Raw genomic sequence first — 23,383 nt, forward strand, 5'->3', positions numbered from 1 at the left:
CTCCCCAAACTGGCAAAAATGCCTTTGAAAGTGAAATGGCTCTGGGATCATCTGCTATTTGGGATAAGCTAACATGAATTATTTTACACAACAGTCCTGTGGAATATGAATTATCTTCATGCCCAGTTTACAGATGAAGAAACTGAGGCCTGGACAGGTTAACTGACCTGGTCTTGCAGCTAGTAAACCCAGACTACCTGACCCCATGAGCTGCTGTCCTTGCTTTCAACCACTTCACTCTGTCGCTTCTTCATGGCAAGGCTGGTCACCTATTGGAGATGAATGTGAACCCCCAGCATTGTGAAAGCAAGATAATGGGCACCAAGCGGCCAGAGGCCAGGCACCATTTTCACTTCCTTAGCTCCCACACCATCCGAGGCTCCGACCACCAGCTGTCAACTGACCAAAGTTGAGTCCAGGAGGTAGTCAGGTTCAGGGATTTATCTCCCCAGGAACCTTCCCTCTCTCTCACCCCCAGCACCTCCCCGGGGCAGGCCCGGCTGGGGCAGGGGCAGCCAGGACCAGGGGCAGCTTCCTCACTGACCTGCACTTCCCTCCGTGCCAATTTCATTGACTCTGATAACACAAGGCATGGAAAATATGTGGGTTACATTCAGTTATTTCCTGCGTCACAAACTCTTGCCACTTTATACTGCATAAAATAGGGTGGAGCTTTTCTGTTTCACTTAAAATGTCTTCTTCTGCCTGGGCCAAGGTCCAGCAGCTTCCCACGGTAACTGCATCTGCCCGGCCAAGGAGTCCTCGGCAGCCTCCCAGCCACAGGCTTGGGGGGGAGCACAGTCCCAAGAGGCTGCTTCCTGACTGCCCGCAGCTCTCAGCGGTCAGAGCCTGAGGCCTCTAGGTCTGAAAATCCCCGCTCCGCAAGGAAACAACAGTGAAAGTCAACCCGATCAGCATGGTGAGGTCTGGCAACACTTCGTTCGTCATACAACTTTGGCCACTGCAACAGTTCTGACCAACCCAGACCTTGAATGGAACTTCCAGATCCTCCCTGGTCAGTGGCAGCCCTTTCCTGGCACAGCAATTTTGGTTTTCTGAGTCTCCTAATGGCAGAAACTACCCCCGTGGTATTAATCAGCTCACGTCGCAGATCTGCCCTACACCCTTGACCACCACCAACTTTCGGGACTCCCGGGCTTCAGGGTCCCTGTGTCCACCCACCATCCCTACCAAAGCCACAGAGGGGCAGCAATTTCACCTGCCTGGTCCCATGCAGACCACCTCCCTTCACTTCAAACAACTCAAATATGCACCCTAGGTTGGGGAGGGGACTCTCTTAGACTCACTTCTAGCCCACAAGCCCAGGAATGTCAGCACTGCCCTGGCGATGTGACTCAGTTGGTGGAGCACCATCCCGTGCACTGAAAGGTGGCCAGTTTGATTCCCGCTAAGGGCCCATGCCCAGGTGTGGACTTGGTCCCAGAAGGGGTACCCGTGGGAGGCAACCAATCCATGTTTCTCTCTCACATCGATGTTTTCCTCTCCCTCTCCCTTCCTCTCTCTCTAAAAGTCAATAAAAAAAAATTAAAAAAAAGAATATCAACATTATTTCCTTCCTATTCCTTCAATGTTCATCAGAGACTTAGCAAGCCCTTGCTAGGCACTGCCATTGCTAGGGACACAGGTGAGATCGGATGCCTGTCTGCATCAGTGAAGGAAGTAAATGGAACACCAGGCGAGCGACTGCTGTGGCCCCTCCTTCTCTACTGTCCAGTGGGGGAGCTCCTATGGAATCACGTGGGTCTGTCTCCAAATTCACCCACTTAGTCTTCCAGTAAAAGGGTAAACAAATTTGTGCCTATCAGTAGATGGAAGAGAGGCTGAGAGAATACAGAGAGAAACAGGAGCCCTCTGGGGAGGTGGCTGCTGTGAAAGCAGAGGCAGAGCCCCTGGTTAGCTTCTCAGGCAGCCAAGATCACCAGTCCTTCCTTCCTAACAAAACCCTTCATGTCCTGGGCCAGCAGGCCTTCTGGGACCTCCTGCACCTCCTCCTCCTCATAAAGACCGAGGATTTACCAACTTCCAAAAGACGTGTGCAGGGACTGCAGTATACTGCAGGCCAGAGCCCTGAGCTGGACAGCACACCTGGGCCCTGAGGGTGATGCCAGCCCCTCTAAACTGCGGAATACCTCCAGTACCCCAGGCTGCCCTCCCCATGAACCAGGATACTTCAGTACTTCACCCATGTACAGTGCTCTTCACATGCCATCATTAGAGATGTAAGCAGACTCCCACCCTCTGCCCAGCTCCTCTGGACTTGAAGGCTCATGCTCATCCCTCTGTTCAATCTTCCTGGCCTATCTGTGACAACAGAGCCCAGTCTAGAGGAGGCCAGTGGCCTCTGAACAATCTCCTTCCCTGTAACCAAGCACATGGGACAGCCCTCCCTTCTCATGTGGACCTGATACAAAAACCCAACTTCCGAGTAAGTCTCTGGACACAAGACAATACTCACTTTCTTGGTTCCTCTCAGGACTCACTTATGGGAGATACTAACCCAAAGCAGGTTATCATCAATAGGAAAAATCTGGGTGTTTAGCTTTATTGTTCAAGTTTCTTAAGCCCTAATCTTTTCTAGTCATAGCAAACGGCAGCAACATGGATGAGTTTGAAACTCACTGGGGTGGACTGAGTTTCACAGAGCAGAGGACCCATTCCCTCCCCTCTCCACCCCACCCTACACACACATGCGAGCTTTGCTTTACTCCTCATAAAGCATAAGGCATGGCAGTTTTATCCACGAGGCAGTTGCATTTATAGAATTTCCCTTAGGACCACAACCAAGCAAAGCTCTAGGTGGAGGGACCACCTGTCTAAGTGCACTTTGCATTTGCCATACTCCACAGTCTCTCCTCAAGAGTTTTCGGGTGGCATTTGACCATCATACGTGTAAGCTTCTTTCTGGGTTCTTCCTCTTCTGGACTTCCCTGGAACTCACTGAAATGTTCCATATTTCCTGCGCTGGGATGAAGCCCAGAGAAAGGAGAGGCACAAACCAGAGGTAAGTAAAATAGAAAATCAAGGTCACTGGGAAATCTTGCAGTCAAGTTGTCAGTCAGCTGTGATAAGGGTAGCCAGGTGAACAAAGAAAGAAAACACCATGAGGGCGCGCGCGTGGGCACGCCCACACACACACAACACACACACACACACACACACACACACACGAGCCTGTGAAATGTTCCATTTCTTGAATGCTAATTACAATGTCCAGACACTTGAAATTTTACAGATGTTAAGACAAACTTGAAAGGCCAAAGAACAAAGTAGGTTGTATTTTGTTCTTCTTTAATGGGAAGCATTTGCTCTTCTGGCTTCGTAAGGATAAACAATGTGTTTCCAATGTCAAACCATCCTCCTCAGTATCAATAAACACAGCCTGGTGACCATTGAGGACTACCCTTTCAAGGTGCCAGCACATGGCCTTCTTGCCCAAGAAAGGACTTCTTAATGCAGCAGAATAAAGCTTGAAATCTATAGAATTCCCCAGCTTCCAGGATTGGGAAAGCAATTAAATATTAATATTAATTAATATGTATTAATTAAGTAGCTGTATCTCAAAGGAATGGGGACCCACCCCCACGCAGGGAGTTAAGGCAGGTCAAAGGACCCACCTGCCCAGAGGACTTCCTCTCTGGCTTGCCACAACCCTTGACAGTCCCACCATTAGAGTCACTCACAAAAACACACAATCCTTGTGGCTAAAAGACACATAAAACACCACCATTAATCACTTCTTCCAGATAAATCTTTATTTCCAAAGGTCACTATCAAAATGTATATATGTGAATACATTCACATTTGAAAATGGATGAATCATTGGCATGGATGTACATCACCTTGGAAAGCACATGACAGACCCATTTGTGAGAAGGGGAAGTGGGAAAGCTTCAGAACATGGACGTGGGGGAAGCCCTACTTCCTCATCCAAAGGGTGCTATGAGGACTCTTCCAACCTCTCCTCCCATAAGAATTGCCTGATTCATCTAATTGTCAGGAGAACAAGAGTGGAATTAAAGTGTTAGAGATGCAGAACCAGGGCCCAACACCCTGTCCTTCCCCGATGCTCAGTGGCTCTGAGCAGCATGTGGCACTCCTGGCAGTGGCTAAATGAGGGTCGACCCCAATCACCCCACCAGGGGATCCAAGAGGATAGGTGTTAGGGAGTCTCATTTTGGTTGGTCCAGCTCTGCCATCACCAAAGTTGTGATTCTGATCCCTGTCTGGGGCTTGTCACTCTGTCTCACTTGGTTCCAAGTTCAGAGGAGAATAGGATTAAGGCTTATGGGGCTCTTCAATGCCAATGAGGCAACCCCTGTGAGATGCCCCTGGGAAGGGACCCAGATCGGCTGAATGGCAGTAGGAGGATACTGAGTGTGAGACATAAGCTTGAAGCCACCTTTGTGACCTGGGGCCAGCCCTGGATACACACTTACAGTTCTGTCTTTCCCAGCTTCCTGCAGAGCATCCAGGAGGCTAGCCTGGCTCAGAGCCTGCTCGAAGGTCAGTTTCTCAAGCCAACTGATGGCGGCAGCTATGGATTGTTCCGTCACAGGAGCAGCATTCTCCTGCCATTTCACAGGCTCTCGAGACGCCCTGAAAGGAATCACATGGGGCTGTCACCGGCAGTGGTCAACAACAACAGCTGTCAGCCCTCACTCTCACAGTCCTGAGCAATAAGCCACTTCACATTAGCACTGAGAGAAAGAAAAGCAGCTCCCAGCCTTCTGAAAGATACCAACAAAACCGGTGGTTCTGAGACCGGTTTCCAAAGCCCATTACCTTCCATCAGCTGCAATGACTTGGAAAAATAATGTTTATGGAGAACAGAGAATTTCAAACATTATAAAGTACATTTGAATTATTGAGGAAGTGCCCTAGCCGGTTTGGCTCAGTGGATAGAGCGTCGGCCTATGGACTGAAGGGTCCCGGGTTCGATTCTGGTCAAGGGCACATGCCCAGGTTGCAGGCTCGATCCCCAGGAGGGGGTGTGCAGGAGGCAGCCAATCAATGATTCTCATCATTGATGTTTCTATCTCTCTCTCCCTCTCCCTTCCTCTCTGAAATCAATAAAAATATATTTTAAAAAATTACTGAGGAAGTTATTTTCATAAACAGGCAGATTTATATGAACTGTTTTCTATTGCTAGTAAATTTATAAGGATTCACAGCATTAAGACTTGCAAATAAACAACAATTGTATTACTATAAAATTCTGGTTCTTTTATTACATTGTTTTCATTGTTCTGAAAGAATCCCATTAGTGGTATTTTTGGATTAAAAATAGTTTTGTTCTGCCTGACTGGTTGCTCGGTGGTTGAGCATTGACCTATATGCATCAGGAAGTCACCGGTTCAATTCCCAGTTAGGGCTCAATCCCCAGTAGGGGGCGTACAGGAGAAAGCCAATCGATGTTAATGTTTCTCTCTCATTGATGTTTCTATCTCTCCCTTTCCTTCTCTCTCTAAAAACAACAAAACAATAAAAACATACTTTATAAAAAAAAGATAGTATTGTTCTGAGTTCAACAGAGCATAAGTCTTTTAAATTTATTAAATAATTTTGATTTCAAAAACAGCCATTTGAATGTATTTATCTCCATGTTTATAGTTCAGCGAACTATATGAATCATATGAGTTTATGATTATAAGAATGATGTGAAACATGGCCTCAATGAACCATCCTGAGTTGTTTCTCGGAGCCCACCTCCAGAGACAGAGGCTGCCGCACACGTGTGCCACTTGTGCGGCCTTCCCAGTAGAGAATCTGGCCGCGTGGCACATATGCTAGAACATTTCCAAGAAAGCTAAAGTGTGGTAGACTTAAGCACTTATTTCCTTCAATATATCTGAGACAGGAACAGGAACATTGGATAGGATACAATTTGGCAGCATCCCCAAAGATGTCATCTATTTAGCTAAAAATATTTTATTTTTAAAAAAGAAAAACTCAGTTTATTAACCAATGTTGTCCCAATAAGTTCAATTAAAAAAGAAAAGAAAAACTCAGGTAGATGGCCTCCTTCCAGGTGCTTCTTGTCAGGGAGGTGCAGCCACTGTTTCACATGGGAAGTTGGCCCACTGTCCAAATCCTCTCAAATCCAAGAGTCCATGAATGATTGATTGAAAAAACCCTGAAATATGGGAGATTCTATAAAGCCAACCACCTGTTGTTCTGATTCGGGGGGGGGAACTTATGGAGAGGTCAACTTGAGTTGCAAGCTCAGTCTGAAAACCAGTGAAATTTGTGATGGGTTTAAATCCACTATCCAAGCTAAAATCTAAAATGAGTGAAGGGATTTTTACTCAATATAATCCATATTCTTATATTTTTTCATCTTGCCATGCATTGAAGAAAAGTGTGTTTCTAAATCTCTCCTAATTTGAAAACTAAAATACCAAGTGCAAAGCAGATAAAAGTTTTCTGAGATATTCACTGTGCGTTTTCTGCTGGAATTCTATATTCTAGGACAGTGGTCGGCAAACTCATTAGTCAACAGAGCGGCAAACCGTGGCTCGCGAGCCGCAGTTTGCCAACCACTGTTCTAGGAAATTACAAAATTACATCCTCCCCCACCCCCACCCCCAATAGAGCTAACTGTGTTAGTTATGCTACTTAACTCCAAATAAATGAAAATTGCCTATGAAGTTTCACTGAAGTATCCTGTGCCCTTGGGAAACTCACCATATGATATTGAACTTGGCTATGTGAGCCACCTGATCCTCGAGGACCATTATTAGAGCGTCTTGGCACAGACTGAGCTCCTCCTCCCGCATGTCACCAAAATCCAGCACTATGGTGATGCTCTGTTCCAAGATGACACCAAAAATCTGCCGGCTTTTGCTGGTGAGCCAGTTTATCCGCTGCTCATAGCTCTCCACCGCTTGTTTTAAATGTTCCACAAATTGATAGATCAGTTCTGATTTAGCTGTTAGCTTAATGAAATTAAATAAATTATTAATAAAATAATAAATTATTAAATAAATAAATAAATAGGATACCAAAATAAGTCACCTGAACCACAGTGCAGCCAGGAATAACCAGGCCCACTGAGTCAAGGCCTCTACTGTCAAGAACTGCATTAATAACAATTTTGTAGATGACCTCCAAACCCCACATAATCCAAAAGGAAGTGTTCTAGTCTGGCAGCTAAAAACCTGTGGCTGATTCCCCACAGGAGAAAAGATGATCATGTGTTATTATTCTTTTAAAAAATCTATTTCTAGATCATGTTTTATCTTTACAGTTACAGAATAATCATTATCAGAAAATTTCCAGGGAAACTTTTAAGAAATTAAGGAGGAAAAAAAGAGATAAGCTTATTTTTATAAGCCTCACTAAAAAGTTTTCCTAACGACAACATGCCAAAAATATTTCTGAAAATGCTTCTAACCACGCGAGCACACCTGCCGGCTTCCTCCAAGGATGCTGCGCCAGTGACTACCCTCCTGCTCAGACCTCTGTCCTGCATCCTCTATCAGTCCAAGCTCCCCTGCATCTGGATCATTTGGTCACCTACAGCTGCCACCACACCTGATGGGCTGTCATTGAAAGGTGACAGAGGCTTGTGGGCCACTTCTTGCACACACAAATAAACCATCATCCACAGAGACCAGGCACAGTCGTGCAAAGCCTTTCAGGGTGTAAGGTGGTAGGAGACATGGGAAAGAAATAAGAAAGAATTATACTTATTCTGTTAAGAATCAAAATTATAAAGATCTGGTACCATTAAAAACTTCAACAACCCTCAGAACACTCCCAAATACCTACATTGTCTTTTGAACATACCATGTAATCCCACATTTTCATGCCTTGGCTTACACTGTCCCGTCTGACTTAAACTCCTTTCCTTCCCCATCCCCTTGTCCCTCAAACTTATTCCTCTAGCTCCAGCATCACTGGAAGCAGTAAGCCACTCTGCATGGGCCACTCCAGACCTCAGCAGGGATCACAGGGCCTGTCCCTTGAGGGAATTCCCACTTACATTGTATGCTGTGCCATCTTCTGCTCTGTAGACCCGTGGAAATAGCCCGTCGGCATACCGGGAAGCCACAAATCTCCCCAGAGAAGTCACATAATCTGCATTTTTATAAAAAACAACCATCAAAATGGTACATTAACAACCCTTATTTTTATTCCAAAATACTTTTCTCTGACACCATTCAGATCCCCAATGACAGCAACACTCTCTGATGCTTTGCATTCTGAAGTACTTCTAGGTGCTAAAATGTAACTGCTTATGACATGGGAATACTTTAATGCATGAACGAATGAGGAGGAAAACAGGATTTGCTTCTTGGTTTCCTGGTTTGTTTGTCCAGTATGATTAAGTCAGAGGTCAACAAGAAAACAGAAATTATGTTTAATTTTTCAAAACTTTTATTCAGGACTTGGACTTGTTTTCAGAATTTTAAAAGTTAAAACTCAGTTATTGTCTATTGTTCTCTCAAGTGGCGGTTCATGAATAGATGAGTGAATGAAGCAAGCAGGTAATAGATTCAGAATACTCACACAGAATTCAAAACCACAAGATTTTCTCAGATTATGTGCTCAACTGTTCACTATCTGTTGCACAAACACATATTGAGCACCCACCACGTGATACACACGGTGCTCACGGAATGGGAATACAATGCTGCCTAAAACATTTTATCCTTCATGGAACAGAAGGCTACAGAAAGGATTCAAGGACTCAGTTGGCAGGACAGAAGATGAGGCAAGGCTTCCCAGAGATGTTCTTTTATTGTGATGATTATTTTATTGTCGTTGTTAAGTTCCAATGATAGAAGAAGAATGGTGGTACTCTTAGGCCTAGTATGTCCTATTCTCTGCCTTTCTAGGGAGGCAGGATATCAGCCTACTTTGGAAAGGCAGAAAGGGCAAGGCTGAATTTTACAGCCTCCCTGGCCAGGCTTGGTCCCAAATCATCAGGGGTGATAAAATTTACAAGACTTGCAGCTCAATGTTCATAATAGTAAAGAGTAAAGAATTAAGTATTCAATTCCATCAGCAATAATTTCAATCATGTGGACAAAAAAGGGACCACATATTAAACCTGACAAGCTCAGGGAAGGCCTGCATAGAGGGCCTACAAACTCAGAGACCGAAAGTAACCACATAGGATGCTCTGAAATTAAAAGTTTCTAACTAAAAGCGAGTGGTGGTGAGTAGTCACGTCCTAGGTTAGTATTTTCCTTGACAAATGTCAATCTTTACCTTAACTGAGACTGTCTACTGTCTTTTTACATCTATAATAGCATACCTTTAGAATGTCAGAGTAATCCCCTTTTTTCCAAACCCCTCAGGGTACAATCTCCAACTAGAGAAGGGACCACGGAATTTCTTATTGTTACCTTGCTGCCTAAATACCATCTCCATGTGCTATTAATGTTAACTATCCTATACCCACCATGCAAAAAAAGTATGCATCTCTCCATTTTACTTTTTATCCATCTCAGAGATTTCCCACATTGCTTTCTCCTGCCTCCTTAATGTACCAACAATGTACTTACATCTCCTTCTTTGATTGTAATATATAAAATAAGCTGTAGCTAGCCAGTTTGGCTGAGTGGATAGAGTGTCAGCCTATGGACCGAAGGGTCCCAGGTTCGATTCCAGTCAAGGGTATGTACCTCAGTTGCAGGCTCCTCCCTGGCCTAGGCCCTGGTTGGAACACATGCAGGAGGCAACCAATCAATGTGTTTCTCTAACATCGATGTTTCTCTCAGTCTTTCCCTCTCTCTTCCACTCTCTCTAAAAATCTATGGAAAAATACCTTTAGTGAGAATTTTAAAAATAAAAACGAAAGAACGTAGTTATTAAAGGAATTTGTAAAAAAGGAAATAATAATAATAATAATAATCTCTATATATAAAAGCCTCAGCTATCGTTACGACAGCACGACTGGATGACCAGCCAGTAGCTACGATACACACTGACCACCAGGTGGTCAGTGCGCTCCCACAGCCAACCTCCTGCAGCCGGCCAACATCCCGCAGTCCCTCCCCTCATCTGGCCGGCCCTGATAGGCTGGGAGGGACCCCATCCATGCATGAATTCGTGCACCAGGCCTCTAGTAATAAATAAAATACGCTGTAAAGTGGCTATTATCTGTAGCATTTTCTCAATCCGTTGAGATTTTGCTGCCAAGAAATTGTCATCAATTTGGCTAATAAACTCATAAATATTCTCTACAGGTTTGACATTTCTTACATTGTCAACACTCAAACCTCTCAAACTCTAAAATCTCTGTTTTCAAGAGTTCAATTTCTTAACTGACACAGATAGAGCAACTTCAAATCACCTGCAATATTCTCTCTTTACTTAAGACATATACCTGGGATGAAGAAAGAGTACTGTTTTGGGGGGATTGAAGGAGATGAGCCTATGGGAGACTGTATAAACTGCAATTGCTAATTAAAATGTGAGGCATTGTGAATTCTGCATCTAGCAATGATGAATTTTATAGGCAAATCCTCACAGAGAAAAAAATGTAAAAATAGATACTTGAAGGTACTAGAGAGCAATCAAGAACAGGCAGAAACTAGATTGGCATAATCCTTGGAAGAAGACAATTGGTGAGCTTTTCACAGGGAGGACAGAGTTTGTAGTTTGAGTCCAACCAAGTTAACGACCTGCTAAAATAAGAATCAGCTCTCCATGCATCAACTGATGAATGGATCAACTGTGATATATCCATACCATTCATCTCCTTATATTATTTGGCCATAAAAAGGAAGAAAGTACCAATTCATGCTATAACATTGATAAGTCTTAAAAACATTATGTTAAGTGAAAGAAGCCAATCACAAAAGACCACATTATATGATTCCATTTATATGAACTATCCAGAACAAGCAAATCTATAGACATAAAGTAGATTGCTTCGGGTTGGCAGTTGAGGGATAGGTTGGGTAGATAAGGAGTACTGGGTTTCTTTCTAAGATGATGAAAATTTTCTAAAGTTGACTGTTGTTATAGTGGCCCATACCTATGAATATATTAAAAATGATGAATATACCAAAGCAATATCTTCACTGATACGGCTCCTAGGGCAATGGAAACTAAAGAGAAAATAAACAAATGGGACTACATAAAAATAAAAAGCTTCTGCACAGCAAAAGAAACCATCAACAAAACAACAAGAAAGCATGAGAGAACATATTCGCCAATGTTATCTCTGATAAGGGTTTAATCTCCAACATTTACAGGGAACTCATACAACTTAACAAAAGGAAGATAAATAACTCAATCAAAAAATGGGCAATGAACTTAAATAGATACTTTTTGAAAGAGGACATACAGAAGGCCAAGAGACATATGAAAACATGCTCAAAGTCACTAATCATCCGAGAGATGCAAATCAAAACGACAATGAGATACCATCTCACACCTGTCAGAATGGCTATCATCAACAAATCAACAAATGACAAGTGCTGGCGAGGATGTGGAGAAAAAGGAACCCTCGTGCACTGCTGGTGGGAATGCAGACTGGTGCAGCCACTGTGGAGAACAGCATGGAGTTTCCTCAAAAACTAAAAATGGAACTCCCATTTGACCCAGTGATCCCACTTCAAAAGAATATATCCCAAAAAACTAGAAACACCAATCAGAAAGGATATAGGCATCCCTACGTTCATAGTAGCACAATTCACCATAGCTAAGATTTGGAAACAGCCTAAGTGCCCATCTGTAGATGAGTGGATTAAAAAACTGTGGTACATCTACACAATGGAATAATACGCTGCTGTAAAAAGGAAGGAAGTCCTACCATTTGCAACAGCATGGATGGACCTGGAGAGCATTATGCTAAGCGAAATAAGTCAGGTGGAGCAAGATAAATATCACATGATCTCACTCATTTGTGGAATATAATGAACAACATAAACTGATGAACAAAAACAGATCCAGAGACAGAGAAGCATGGATCAGATCATCAAACCTCAGAGGCAATGCAGGGGAGGGTGGAGGTAAGGGGGAGAGATCAATCAAAGGACTTGTATGCATGCATATGAACATAACCAATGGACACAGACACCAGGGGGGTGACGGCATGAGCGAGGGTGTGGGGGGGGAGGGGACGCAATGGGGGGATAAGGACACATATGTAATATCTTAATCAATAAAGAAAATAAAAATATTTTAAAATTTAATGCTGAATTGTACACTTTAAATGGGTGAATGGTATAGTATGTGAATTACATCTCGATAAAGTTGTTATTTTAAAAAGTAGAAATGAGAATTTAAGTATTTTCTACTGGGACAGACATTAAAAAGATTTTTTTAAATGTAAAACAATGCCACCCTTACTAAAATTTTTGTTTAGAAAATATACTTATTTTTCTTAAAAATGTTATGTTGGGTTTGTTACTTTTAAATTAATTAATAAATATTTTTAAAAGTTTTTAGTCTTAACTTCCAATATGGTAATTATCAATAGATATAAAATATACAAAATTCTTACATTAAAAAGAAGGGTATAATATGAAAGTATATAAAGGAAATGTGATGAATTGAATAAAGAAATATCAGAAAAAACATTTACATACTAGCAGTAGGTAACCTATTCTAATGAAAATGGCTTTCTCATGGAAATCATGGAGGCCAGAAGGAAGTGGCACAATGTTTTCTAAGTGCTAAAATAATAGAACTGTCAACCCTAAACCTTACATATGGAGAGATTATTCTTCAGGAATGATGGAGAAGTAAAGACATTATCAGACAAGAAACTAAAAAGGTTTGTTACTAACAGAACTACTTTTAAAAAGAGAATATAGGAAATTCTATAAACAGAAAGGAAATAATAAAAAAAGGAACTTGAAACATCAGGATGAATATAGTAAGCATAAATATAGATAAATACAATAGCCCTTCTCAAGTTTTCTAAATTGTTTGATTGTTGAATCAAAAATTATAGCAGAGTCTAATGTTATTCCCAAAGTATGAAAAGAAAATAATAAATTATATTATAAATGGGGAGAGTAAAGATACATAAAGGGAAATATAGTTTATATTCTTCAATCAAACTAGTAAAATGTTGACACCAGTAGATTTTGATAATTTATGTATTTATAAGGTAATACCAAGCACAACCACTAAAAATGCTGTAGGAAGAGATATACTTTAAAAATACTATAAATAAATAAACACAGGAAATTCTAAAAAATGTTTAAGTAAGCCAAAGGTAGGAAAAAGAAAATAAATGGAAAACATTAAAAAAAATAGTACACAAGGCCTAACAGCAAAAATTACATTCAATGTAAATTGTCTAAATACAACAATTAAAAGAGACTGGCAAAGAGGATTTTTTAAATGACCCAACAATAGGCTATCTTTAAGAAACTTGCTTCAAATATGATGTATATACAAAGTAAAAATACAAATCATATAAGTATTAATAAAAAGAAAGCAGTGGCTATATTAATATCAGAAAAGTAAACTACAGAGCAAAAAATATTACTAGGGACAGAGCAAGACATTATATAATGATCAAAGTGTCAATCCACCAGGAAGACACAGCAATCCTAAGTATATATACTCCAAACAACAAACTGTAAAATATATAAAGCAAAAACTGATTAAACTGAGGAGAAATAGACAAATCCACAATAGTTGGATATTTCAATTGATAGAACTACACAGAAAATTAAGAAGGATACTCAACAACACCATCAATAAGCAGGATCTAATCGACATTTGTAGAAAACTATACAACAGCAGAAGAATATATATTATTTTCAAGTACCTACAGAATATATACCAGGATAAATCATATCCATGGCTATTAAAAAAACTTCAAAAAATTTAAAATAACTAAAACCAAACACTTAAGTGCTCTGTCCACAATGGAAATAAACTAGAAATCAAGAAGGTAACAGGAAACTCTCCAAGCTTTTGGAAACTAAATAACATGCTTAAAAAAAATCCATGGGTCAGAGAGGAAGTCTCAGCAGAAGTAAAAATACTTTAAACTGAGTAAAAATGATAATACAACATATAAATTTTGAGGGGTACAACTCAAGCATGCCAAAAGGAAAATTTATAGCACTAAATCCTCACATAGCCCTGACTGGTTTGGCTCAGTGGATAGAGCGTCAGGTGTGGACTAAAAGGTCCCGGGTTCCGGTCAAGGGCATGTACCTTGGTTGCAGGCTCAATCCCCAGTAGGGGGCGTGCAGGAGGCAGCTGATCGATGTTTCTCTCTCATTGATGTTTCTAACGCTCTATCCCTCTCCCTTCCTCTCTGTAAAAAGTCAATAAAAATATATTAAAAATAAATGCTTACATAATGTGAGAATAAACAAGTCATCTTTTCTGTCAAAGAACAGTTTAATTCAGAGGTCCTCAAACTACGGCCCGTGGGCCACATGCGGCCCGCCGAGGACATTTATCTGGCCCACCAGGTGCCGCTGCCTGTCCTGCTTAGCAGCCGACTTGTCCCGGGCCCACAGTGCGCATAGGAATATGTTCATAGTTTTTTTTTTAAACTATAGTCCGGCCCTTTGAATTAGCCAATCACGAAAGACTGTGCGCCTGAGCTCCAGTCAAGAGTAAAGGACAGGTCATGTGCATCAGGGATTATAAACCTGAACAGCACACCTGTTCAGTGTGCACGTGCTTCCAGACCATGTGTACACACCCTTCTACGTAGAAGTAAAGATGTCTGCCTTGCTGCCTGGCTCCTGAGTGTGTTTTGTGTTCTACAAGGACCCCTGACTTGGGGGACTCACTTTATTTCTAACACATAAAATGAGATGAAAAGTCTCAAATCAATAATCTAAACTCCCACCTACAAAAAGAAGAGAAAAATAAATCCAAAGAAAACAGAAGGAAGTAATCAAGATCAAGGCAGAAATCAATGAAATTGAACATAAAAACAAGAGAGAAAAATCAAAGAAAAAAACCTGGTATTTTAATACAATCAAAAAAATTGGCAAACCTCTAGCAAGATGGACAAAGATACATGGCCCTGGCTGGTTTGGCTAAGTGGATAGGGTATCGGCCAGAGGACTGAAGGTTCCTGGGTTTGATATGGTCAAGAGCACATATTTCATTTGCAGGCTCAATCCCCCACGGCCCTGGTCAGAGAGCGTGCGGGAGGCAACCGATCTATGTGTCTCTGTGTCTCTCCCCCCCCTTCCACTCTCTCTAAAAATCAGTGGGGAAATATCCTCAAACAAGGATTAATAAGAGAGAGAAGACAGAGAAGAGATGGGAGAGAGAGAGAGAGAGAGAGAGAGAGAGAGAGAGAGAGAGAGAGAGAGAGAGAGGAGAGAGAGAGAGAACATGAATTACTGATATCAGGTATGAAACAAGGAATATTACTAATGACCCTGCAAACATGAAAAGAATAATGCAATACCACAAACAATTTGACACACATAAATTAAACAACTTAGATGAAATGAATCAATGCCTCAAAACAAAAACTACTATAACTCACTCAATATGAAATACATCATATGAATAGCCCCATATCCATTAAGGAAATGAACTTGTAATTCAAAACTTCTCCAGAAGAAATCCCCAGGTTTGAGTAGGTTCCCTCAAGAATTCTACTGAGCATATAAAGAAGAATTAACATTCTACACAATATTTTCCAGAAAATAAAAGACAAGGAAACACTTCCCAACCCATTCTATGAAGCCAGTATCACCCTGATACCAAAACCACCCAAAGGCAGTATAAGAAGAGAAAACTCAAGACCAATATCTGCCATGAATACAGGTGTAAAAACCCTTAACACAATACCAGCAAATAGAATTCAGCAATATAAACAATTATGCAACATGACCAAGTGGTGTTTATCCCAAGATACAAGGCTGATTCAATATTCAAAAACCAGTCAATATAACCAACCATATTAACAGCCCAGGGGAGAAAAATCAAAAGATCCTTTCAATTGACAAAATTCAGCAAGCATTCATGATAAAAACTCTCAGAAAACTAGGAATGTAGGGGACCTTCCTCAACTTTATTTTTTTTAAACCTACTGCTAACAAATAGCTAATGGTGAAAGACTGAAAGCTTTCCCCTAAGATCTGAAGTGAGGTAAGGATGTCCGCCTTCACTACTGCTATTCAACACAGTTCTAGAAGCTCTAGCCAGCACAAGGCAAGAGAAGAAAATGCAAGACATAGAGATCGGAAATGAAGAATGAAACTTTTCCTATTTGGAGATGACATCATGGTCTACATAGAAATCTGAAGGAGTCAACTACAGCAGCAAAAAACAAAACAAAACAAAAATACCCTCTTAGTATTAATAAGTTAGGTAAGCTCACAGGATAGAAGAGGAACATACAAAAATATCAAGAATATTTCTGTATATACTAGCAATAAGCATATGGAAATAAAAATTTTAAATACAGTATCACTTATAATTGCTCAGAAAATGAAATATTTAGTACAAATCTAACAAAACATGTGTAGGACATATACCAAAAATACAAAACACCTGAATGAAGGAAATCAAAAGACATACATAAATGGAAAGATATTCGGGTCTAAGATATCAATTCTCCTTAAGTTAAAATACAGATTTAATCCAATTCCTATCAAAATCCCAGCAATCTTTTTGTAGACATAGACATGGTTATCTAAAATTTATATGAAAAGATAAAGGAACAATTTGAAAAAGAATAAAGTAGAAGGAATCAGTCTATCCAATTTCAAGACATTATATCCTATATAATAAAGAGATAATATGCAAATTGACCATCATTCCAACACACAAGATGCAACATGGCCGCCACAAGATGGCCGGCAGGGGAGGGCAGTTGTGGGTGATCAGGCCAGCAGGGGAGGGCAGTTGGGAGGGACCAGGCTTGCAGGGGAGGGCAGTTGGGGGTGACAAGGCCGGCAGGGGAGGGCAGTTAGGAGCAACCAGGCTGGCAAGGGAGGGCAGTTAGGGACAATCAGGCCAGCAGGGGAGAGCAGTTAGGGGCAACCAGGCTGGCAAGGGAGGGAAGTTAGGGGTGACTGGGCCAGCAGGGGAGGGCAATTGGGGATGACCAGGCCTGCAAGGAGGACAGTTAGGGGCGACCAGGCTGGCAGGGGAGGGCAGTTGGGGGAAACCAGGCCAGCAGGGGAGGGCAGTCAGGGCTGACGGGGCAGGCAGAGGAGGCAGTTAGGGTCAATCGGGCCGGCAGGCAAGCAGTTAGGCATCAATCAGGCTGGCAGGGGAGTGGTTAGGGGGTGATCAGGCTGGCAGGCAGAAGCAATTAGGGGCAATCAGGCAGGCAGGCAGGCGAGCGTTTGGGAGCCAGCAGTCCTGGATTGTGAGAGGGATGTCCGACTGCCTGTTTAGGCCTGATCCCTAGAATTGGGCCTAAATGGGCAGTCGGACATCCCTTGAGGGGTCCCAGATTGGAGAGGGTGCAGGCTGGGCTGAGGCACATACATCCCACCATGCACGAATTTCGTGCACCGGGCCTCTAGTATAGTAATAATGTAGTTATAATAATTAAGACTGTTTGGTATTAGTGGAGAGAAAGACATACAGATGTGTAGAACAAAATAGAAAACCCAGAAATAGCCCCATACAAGTACAACCAACAAATTGTTAACAAATATGCAAAAGCAATTCAAAAGAGGAAGAATAGTCTTTTTTAAAAATGATCCTGGAGCAACTAGATATCCACGGTCAAAAAAATGAATCTTAAACAGAAATGAACTCAAATTGATCATGAACTAAATGTAAGATGTTCACTATAAAACTTTTAGGGGGAAAAGTAGTAGAAATTCTTTGAGACTCAATAAGATCCATATAAGAAAATAGTCAACAAATGGGATTTCATCAAAATTTAAAACTTTTGTTCTGAGAAACAGAAGTTCTGGATAAAAAGACAAGCTAAAGACTAAGAGAATATATCTACAGACCACATATGTGACAAAGGATTCATTTCTAAAATATATAATAGACTCTCAAAATTCAACATTTAAAAAACAATCTAATTAGAAAATGATGAAAAGACATAAACATTTATTTTACCAAAGATGATATAGAGCAAATAAGCACATGAAAAGATGTTCAACTAACCCAGGCATTAGGGCATTATAGAATAAAACCACAACGAAATATTACTATACAACTATTGGAATAGCTAAAATTTTTAGATGCTGACACTAAATGCTGTTATAAAGAGGAAAAGCTATCTTTCATAATTACTAATGTGAGTAATATAGCCATTTTGGAAAATAGTTTGGCATTTCTTAACAAAACATTGAGACAACAATATACTTAACCTAATGCCCATGCATTCCTGGGCATTTATCCCAGTAAAATGAAAGCTTATGTTCTATACAAAAACCTGTAAACAATTGTTCATAGCTTTATTTGTAATAGCCCCAAACTGGAAACTACTCAAATGTCTTTTAATGGGTGAATAGTTAAATGATGGTATATCCATACCATGGAACACTATTCCGCAATAAAAAGAAACAAACTATCATTGTGGCCAGTGTGGCTCACTTGGCTGAGTATCAAAAGGTCACTGGTTCGATTCAAGGTCAGGGCACATGCCCAGATTGCAGGTTCAGTCCCTGGTAGGGATGCCTTGCGAGGCAGCCAATCAGTGTTTTTCTCTCACAACTATGTTTCTCTCTCCCTCTCCCTCTTCCTTCCTCTCTCTCTAAAATCATTAAAAACATATTTTTAAAAAGAAACACACTACTGATAGATGCAATAACTTGGATGGACTTCAAAGAAATAATATTAAGTGAAAAAAATGCCAATCTCAAAAGCTCACATATGATATCATAGCATTTATATAAACATTTTTTAAAATATATTTTATTGATTTTTTACAGAGAGGAAGGGAGAGGGATAGAGAGTTAGAAGCATTGATGAGAGAGAAATATCGATCAGCTGCCTCAATGAGAAAGAAACATCGATCAGCTGCCTCCTGCACACCCCCTACTGGGGATATGCCCACAACCAAGGTACATGCCCTTGACTGGAATCAAACCTGGGACCCTTCAGTCCGCAGGCCGACGCTCTATCCACTGAGCCAAACCGGTTAGGGCTATATAAACATTTTTTTTTTTTTAATCCTCACTCGAGCCCTAACCAGTTTGGCTTGGTGGACAGAGCAAGGGCCTGCGGACTGAAGGGCCCCAGGTTCAACTCCCGTCAAGGGCATGTACCTTGGTTGCGGGCACATCCCCAGTAGGAGGTGTGGAGGAGGCAGCTGATCGATGTTTCTCTCCCATCGATGTTTCTAATTCTCTATCCCTCTCCCTTCCTCTCTGTAAAAAATCAATAAAATATATTTTTTTAAAAAAAAATTCTCACTCAAGGGTATTTCTCCATTGATTTTTAGACTGGTGGTCACTAGGAGTTAAGGATGTTAGGAGATAGAGGTCTGTATGACTATAAAGGGGTAGCACTGGAAGAGCTTCAATCAATCACGCAAACCACTGAAAGTATAGTGCAAAAAGGTATTGAAGTTTAAATTGAATTAAATGAAATACTAAAAAATATTTAGTTTACCCAAAAGAAGGCAGAAAAGGAGAAACAATGGGTAAAAAAGATGGGACAAACAGAAAACAAAAAGTAAAATGGGAAACCTAAATTTAACTATGTAAATTATTACATTAAAGTAAAACAACAAAACAAACACTATAATTACAAGACAGAGATCATGAGACTAGGTTAAAGAAGCACAGATAGAGATTACAGATAGTTGGAGAGTAAAAGACTATAAACATGCATGCCATGTGAAAACTAAGCATGACAAAGCTGTAGTAATTACATTAACATCAAATAAAGTAAATGTCATCAGAAAGATATGACAATCCCAATGTATATGCATTTAGAGCTTCAAACTAAACTGACAGAACTAAAAGGGGAAAAGAACACATATACTAGACCAAAAAAAAATCACTAAAGATAGAATACTTCTATCATTCTATTAACAATCTTGGCTCAATTAAAATTTATAAATATTATGTAGAAACTGCAGAATACACATTCTTTCCAAGTGTGTATGAACTATTCATCAAGACATATGATGGGCCATAAAATAAATCTCAGTAAATTTCCAAAGATTAAAATCTTATGTTCTCTAACTCAACACAATTAAATTAGAAATCCAACAAAAATAAGGTATCTTTAAAAGTCCTAAAACATTTGGAAATTAAACAGTACGAAAAAAAAAAGAAAATATTTTTAACTCACTCATAATGAAAGCACTACCTATCAAGATTTGTGGGATTCCACTAAAGCAATGCTTGAGGAAATACTTATAACTCTCAATGACTACATTAGAAGAGAAAAAAAGGTTTACAATTAATTATCTAAGTTTCTACCTTAAGTTCAACTCAAAGTAAGTAGAAGAAAATAAATAATAAAGATCAAAGCCGATATCAATGAAATAGAAAACAAAAAGTAGAAAAAAAGTCAACAGAGCCCATATTTGGTTCTTTGAAAAGCGTTGTGATATACCACTAACAAAACTTGTCCTGAAAAAGTGAGATAAACACAAATTATCAATATCAGTAGTGAAAGAGGGGACATTACTACAGATTCCACAGGCATTAAAAAATGTTAAGGGGTTAATTTGAACAGTGTTTTGCCAATATATTTTTTAAAACACACTGGTAAAATGAACAAACTCCTTGAAAAACACACCTTCCCAAATTACCATGATGAAACAAAAAAATCTGAATAGCTCTATGTCTACTACAGAAATTGAATTCCTTAATAACTTTTCCTACAAACAAAACTCTAGGCTCAGATAAGTTTCACTGCTGAGTTCTATCAAACAGTTAAAGAAGAAATAGTGCCTATCATATACATACAAACAACATCAGAACACAGAGGAGTAAATATTTCCAAATAATTTTATAAGGCTAATGTAATCCACTATCCTCACACATTGCCATACTCACTGCTGAAGGGCAGTACTCACAGGAGTTAATAACCAACATTCAAGCCAATGCATTTAGAAAAAAAATTGGACTACAACACAAGGAAGGCCACCACAGAAAAACAGCACACTCTCCCTAAAACTACACATCACTACTGACCTCCCTCCGAAAGGGGTTTGCACATCCCAGGGGATAAATAAAAAAATATATATAAAATATAAAAAAAAATTATATTTCACCTTTCAAAGAAAAAAGAAGGAAATTAAGCATTACCAATATTTAACATGCAGATTAACAAATGTACATCTACAGAATACTCATATATTGGGGGTGCCAAGGCTTTTTTTACCCACAAGGAAGTGAGATCAAAACAAGCTGAGAGACCCGTGGTTTTTCAGGCAGCATGCTAATTGGGTTTTCCAGCCAGCATTGCTCTGTGAGTACTCTACCTTCACAGTGTGGAAATCCAATTTGTGACAAAATCTGTTTCAAGTTCAATTTGTTGCTCTTTAGCCCATGCAGTTGGAGCCATTCCTTGGATGAGATGAGACTCTGCTTGGCCACGTCTGTTTTGGTGTTGCTCAGTCTCTCTTGCCTCCGAAGCTGCTGCTCAGAGATGGTAGATGATGAGCTTGATATCTCCATCTCAGTGTTAGGATCTAAGTCACAGGGGCCTCCTGTAAAGGCAATTGTCAAACTCAGACTTCCTGAAAACTTGGAAACAATCTAATATCAACAGAGGATTAGTTTGAAATAAATTACAGTACATCCATGAAGTGGAATTCTATCTGCCAGTTAGAAATTACTAGTATAATACAGCCCTGTACGGTGTGGCTCAGTTGATGGGGCATTGCCCCATGCACTGAGAGGTGGCTGGTTTGATTCCTCATTAGGGCACATGCCCAGGTTTCAGGCTCGATCCCCAGTGGGGGGCATGCAGGAAGCAGCCAATTGATGTTATGCTCTCACGTGGATGCTCCTCTCTGCTCCCTTCCTCTCTCTCTAAAAATCAATAAACTATTCTTAAAAACAAAGAAACAAACAAAACGCTGTGTTAGTGCTTCTCCAACCTTTAAACAAATTATAATACAGATGTATATTTGTTGGCAAAGAAGATATCTATATATATTGCTAAAGGATATTCATAAAATTCCACATCCATAGGTAGATACTCATATACACACAGAAAAACATTTAGAAAGATATATGTTAAAAGGCTTATAGTAGTTTTCTATGTGGTGAGAGTGTGTGGGACTTTTGCCTTTTCTATGTTGCTTGAATTTTTGCATTATTTAAAGATTTCTAAAACAAGATTTATTTTTATAATCAGAAAAAATACAAAGGTCTTCCATTTTGGAAAATAAATAATCACTCCTGAAACTTCATTACACATCAGTATTCCAATTATAATCATACTAGAGGACCAGTGCACGAAATTCGTGCACAGGGTGGAGGGGGTACCCTCAGCCCAGCCTGCACCCTCTCCAATCCGGGACCCCTCGGAGGATGTCCGACTGCCCTCTCACAATCCAGAACCACTGGCTCCTAACTGCTCACCTGCCTGCCTGCCTGATCACACCTAACTGCCCCCCCCCCCTGCTGGCCTGGTCACCCCCAACTGCCTCCCCTGCAGGTGTAGTCGACCCCAACTCCCCCCAACCACCACCAGCCTGGTCGCCCCTTACTGCACCCCTTGCCGGCATGGTCACCCCCAACTGCCCCCCTCTGCCGACCTGGTTGCCCCTCACTGCGCTCCCCCCCACCCCCAGCCGGTCTGGTTCCCCTCAACTGCCCTCCCTGAGGGCCTGGTCACCCCACGCAGCCTGCTGCTCAGTCGTTTGGTCGCCCCACACAGCCTGTTCAGTTGTCCGTTCGGTTATTTCAGATGCAATGGTCACTTAGCCTTTTATATATATAGATGCATCCAAAGAAAGTAAAGAGGATGAAATGCTGAGAGGAAACACACTGCTCTGCATGTGGAGCGGCCAACTGCGAGCTAGTGAGAGAGTGGGAACCAGACCGAGGCTCAGCCCAGCCAGAATACATGGCCTCACCTTCTGAATGTTTTCTTCTCTAAAACTGTAAAGTTGAATTGACACATTCTGGCTCACACAGCCAGCTGTTCTGGGACCAACTGGACTCAAGGCAATATGCAACATATTAAACTTATATAGACCTGCCTAAATATAGCCAATGTACACAGGAGGAAAGGAGTCACCAAACTGTAATGCAATCTTAACCCACTCACCACAACTTCAGGAAGGGCCTGACAACTGGGGGAAAGAGTCGAAAGCTCTGCTTACTTCTGCAGTCAGAGTGTGCAATGCATATAAATGAGTCCCCTGGACTATAATACTTTTTAACAATGGAAACAGTACTTTATCCCATCTTTAAAACTGTATTTCCTAAAAGTCTCACATGAATTTCAAACACAGAAATCAGTTGGACCCAAGCTAGGGTTAGAAGTGTCATTATTAGCAATTTTATGTATA

General features: G+C 40.8%; 1 protein-coding gene across 3 annotated transcripts in view; it reads right to left on the reverse strand.

The window, feature by feature from the left end:
- The window catches only part of VWA3B (von Willebrand factor A domain containing 3B), a 167,338-nt gene that overhangs the window by 140,003 nt on the left and 3,952 nt on the right, over positions 1-23,383 (reverse strand). For 2 of the 3 annotated variants that reach the window (XM_080684536.1, XM_080684535.1), the window contains exons 2-5: positions 21,341-21,568; positions 8,006-8,100; positions 6,706-6,956; positions 4,458-4,617 (exon numbers count right to left, since the gene is read on the reverse strand). In XM_080684536.1, the coding sequence (XP_080540662.1) occupies positions 4,458-4,617; positions 6,706-6,956; positions 8,006-8,100; positions 21,341-21,536 (702 nt within the window). In that variant the 5' untranslated portion in view covers positions 21,537-21,568. Of the gene's footprint in view, positions 1-4,457; positions 4,618-6,705; positions 6,957-8,005; positions 8,101-21,340; positions 21,569-23,383 lie in introns of those variants that run through there. The other variant, XM_080684537.1, reaches the window with a different exon arrangement.

This window comes from Plecotus auritus, assembly GCF_963455305.1.
Source record: "Plecotus auritus genome assembly, chromosome: 8".
In the NCBI taxonomy this organism is placed as follows: Eukaryota; Metazoa; Chordata; class Mammalia; order Chiroptera; family Vespertilionidae; genus Plecotus; species Plecotus auritus.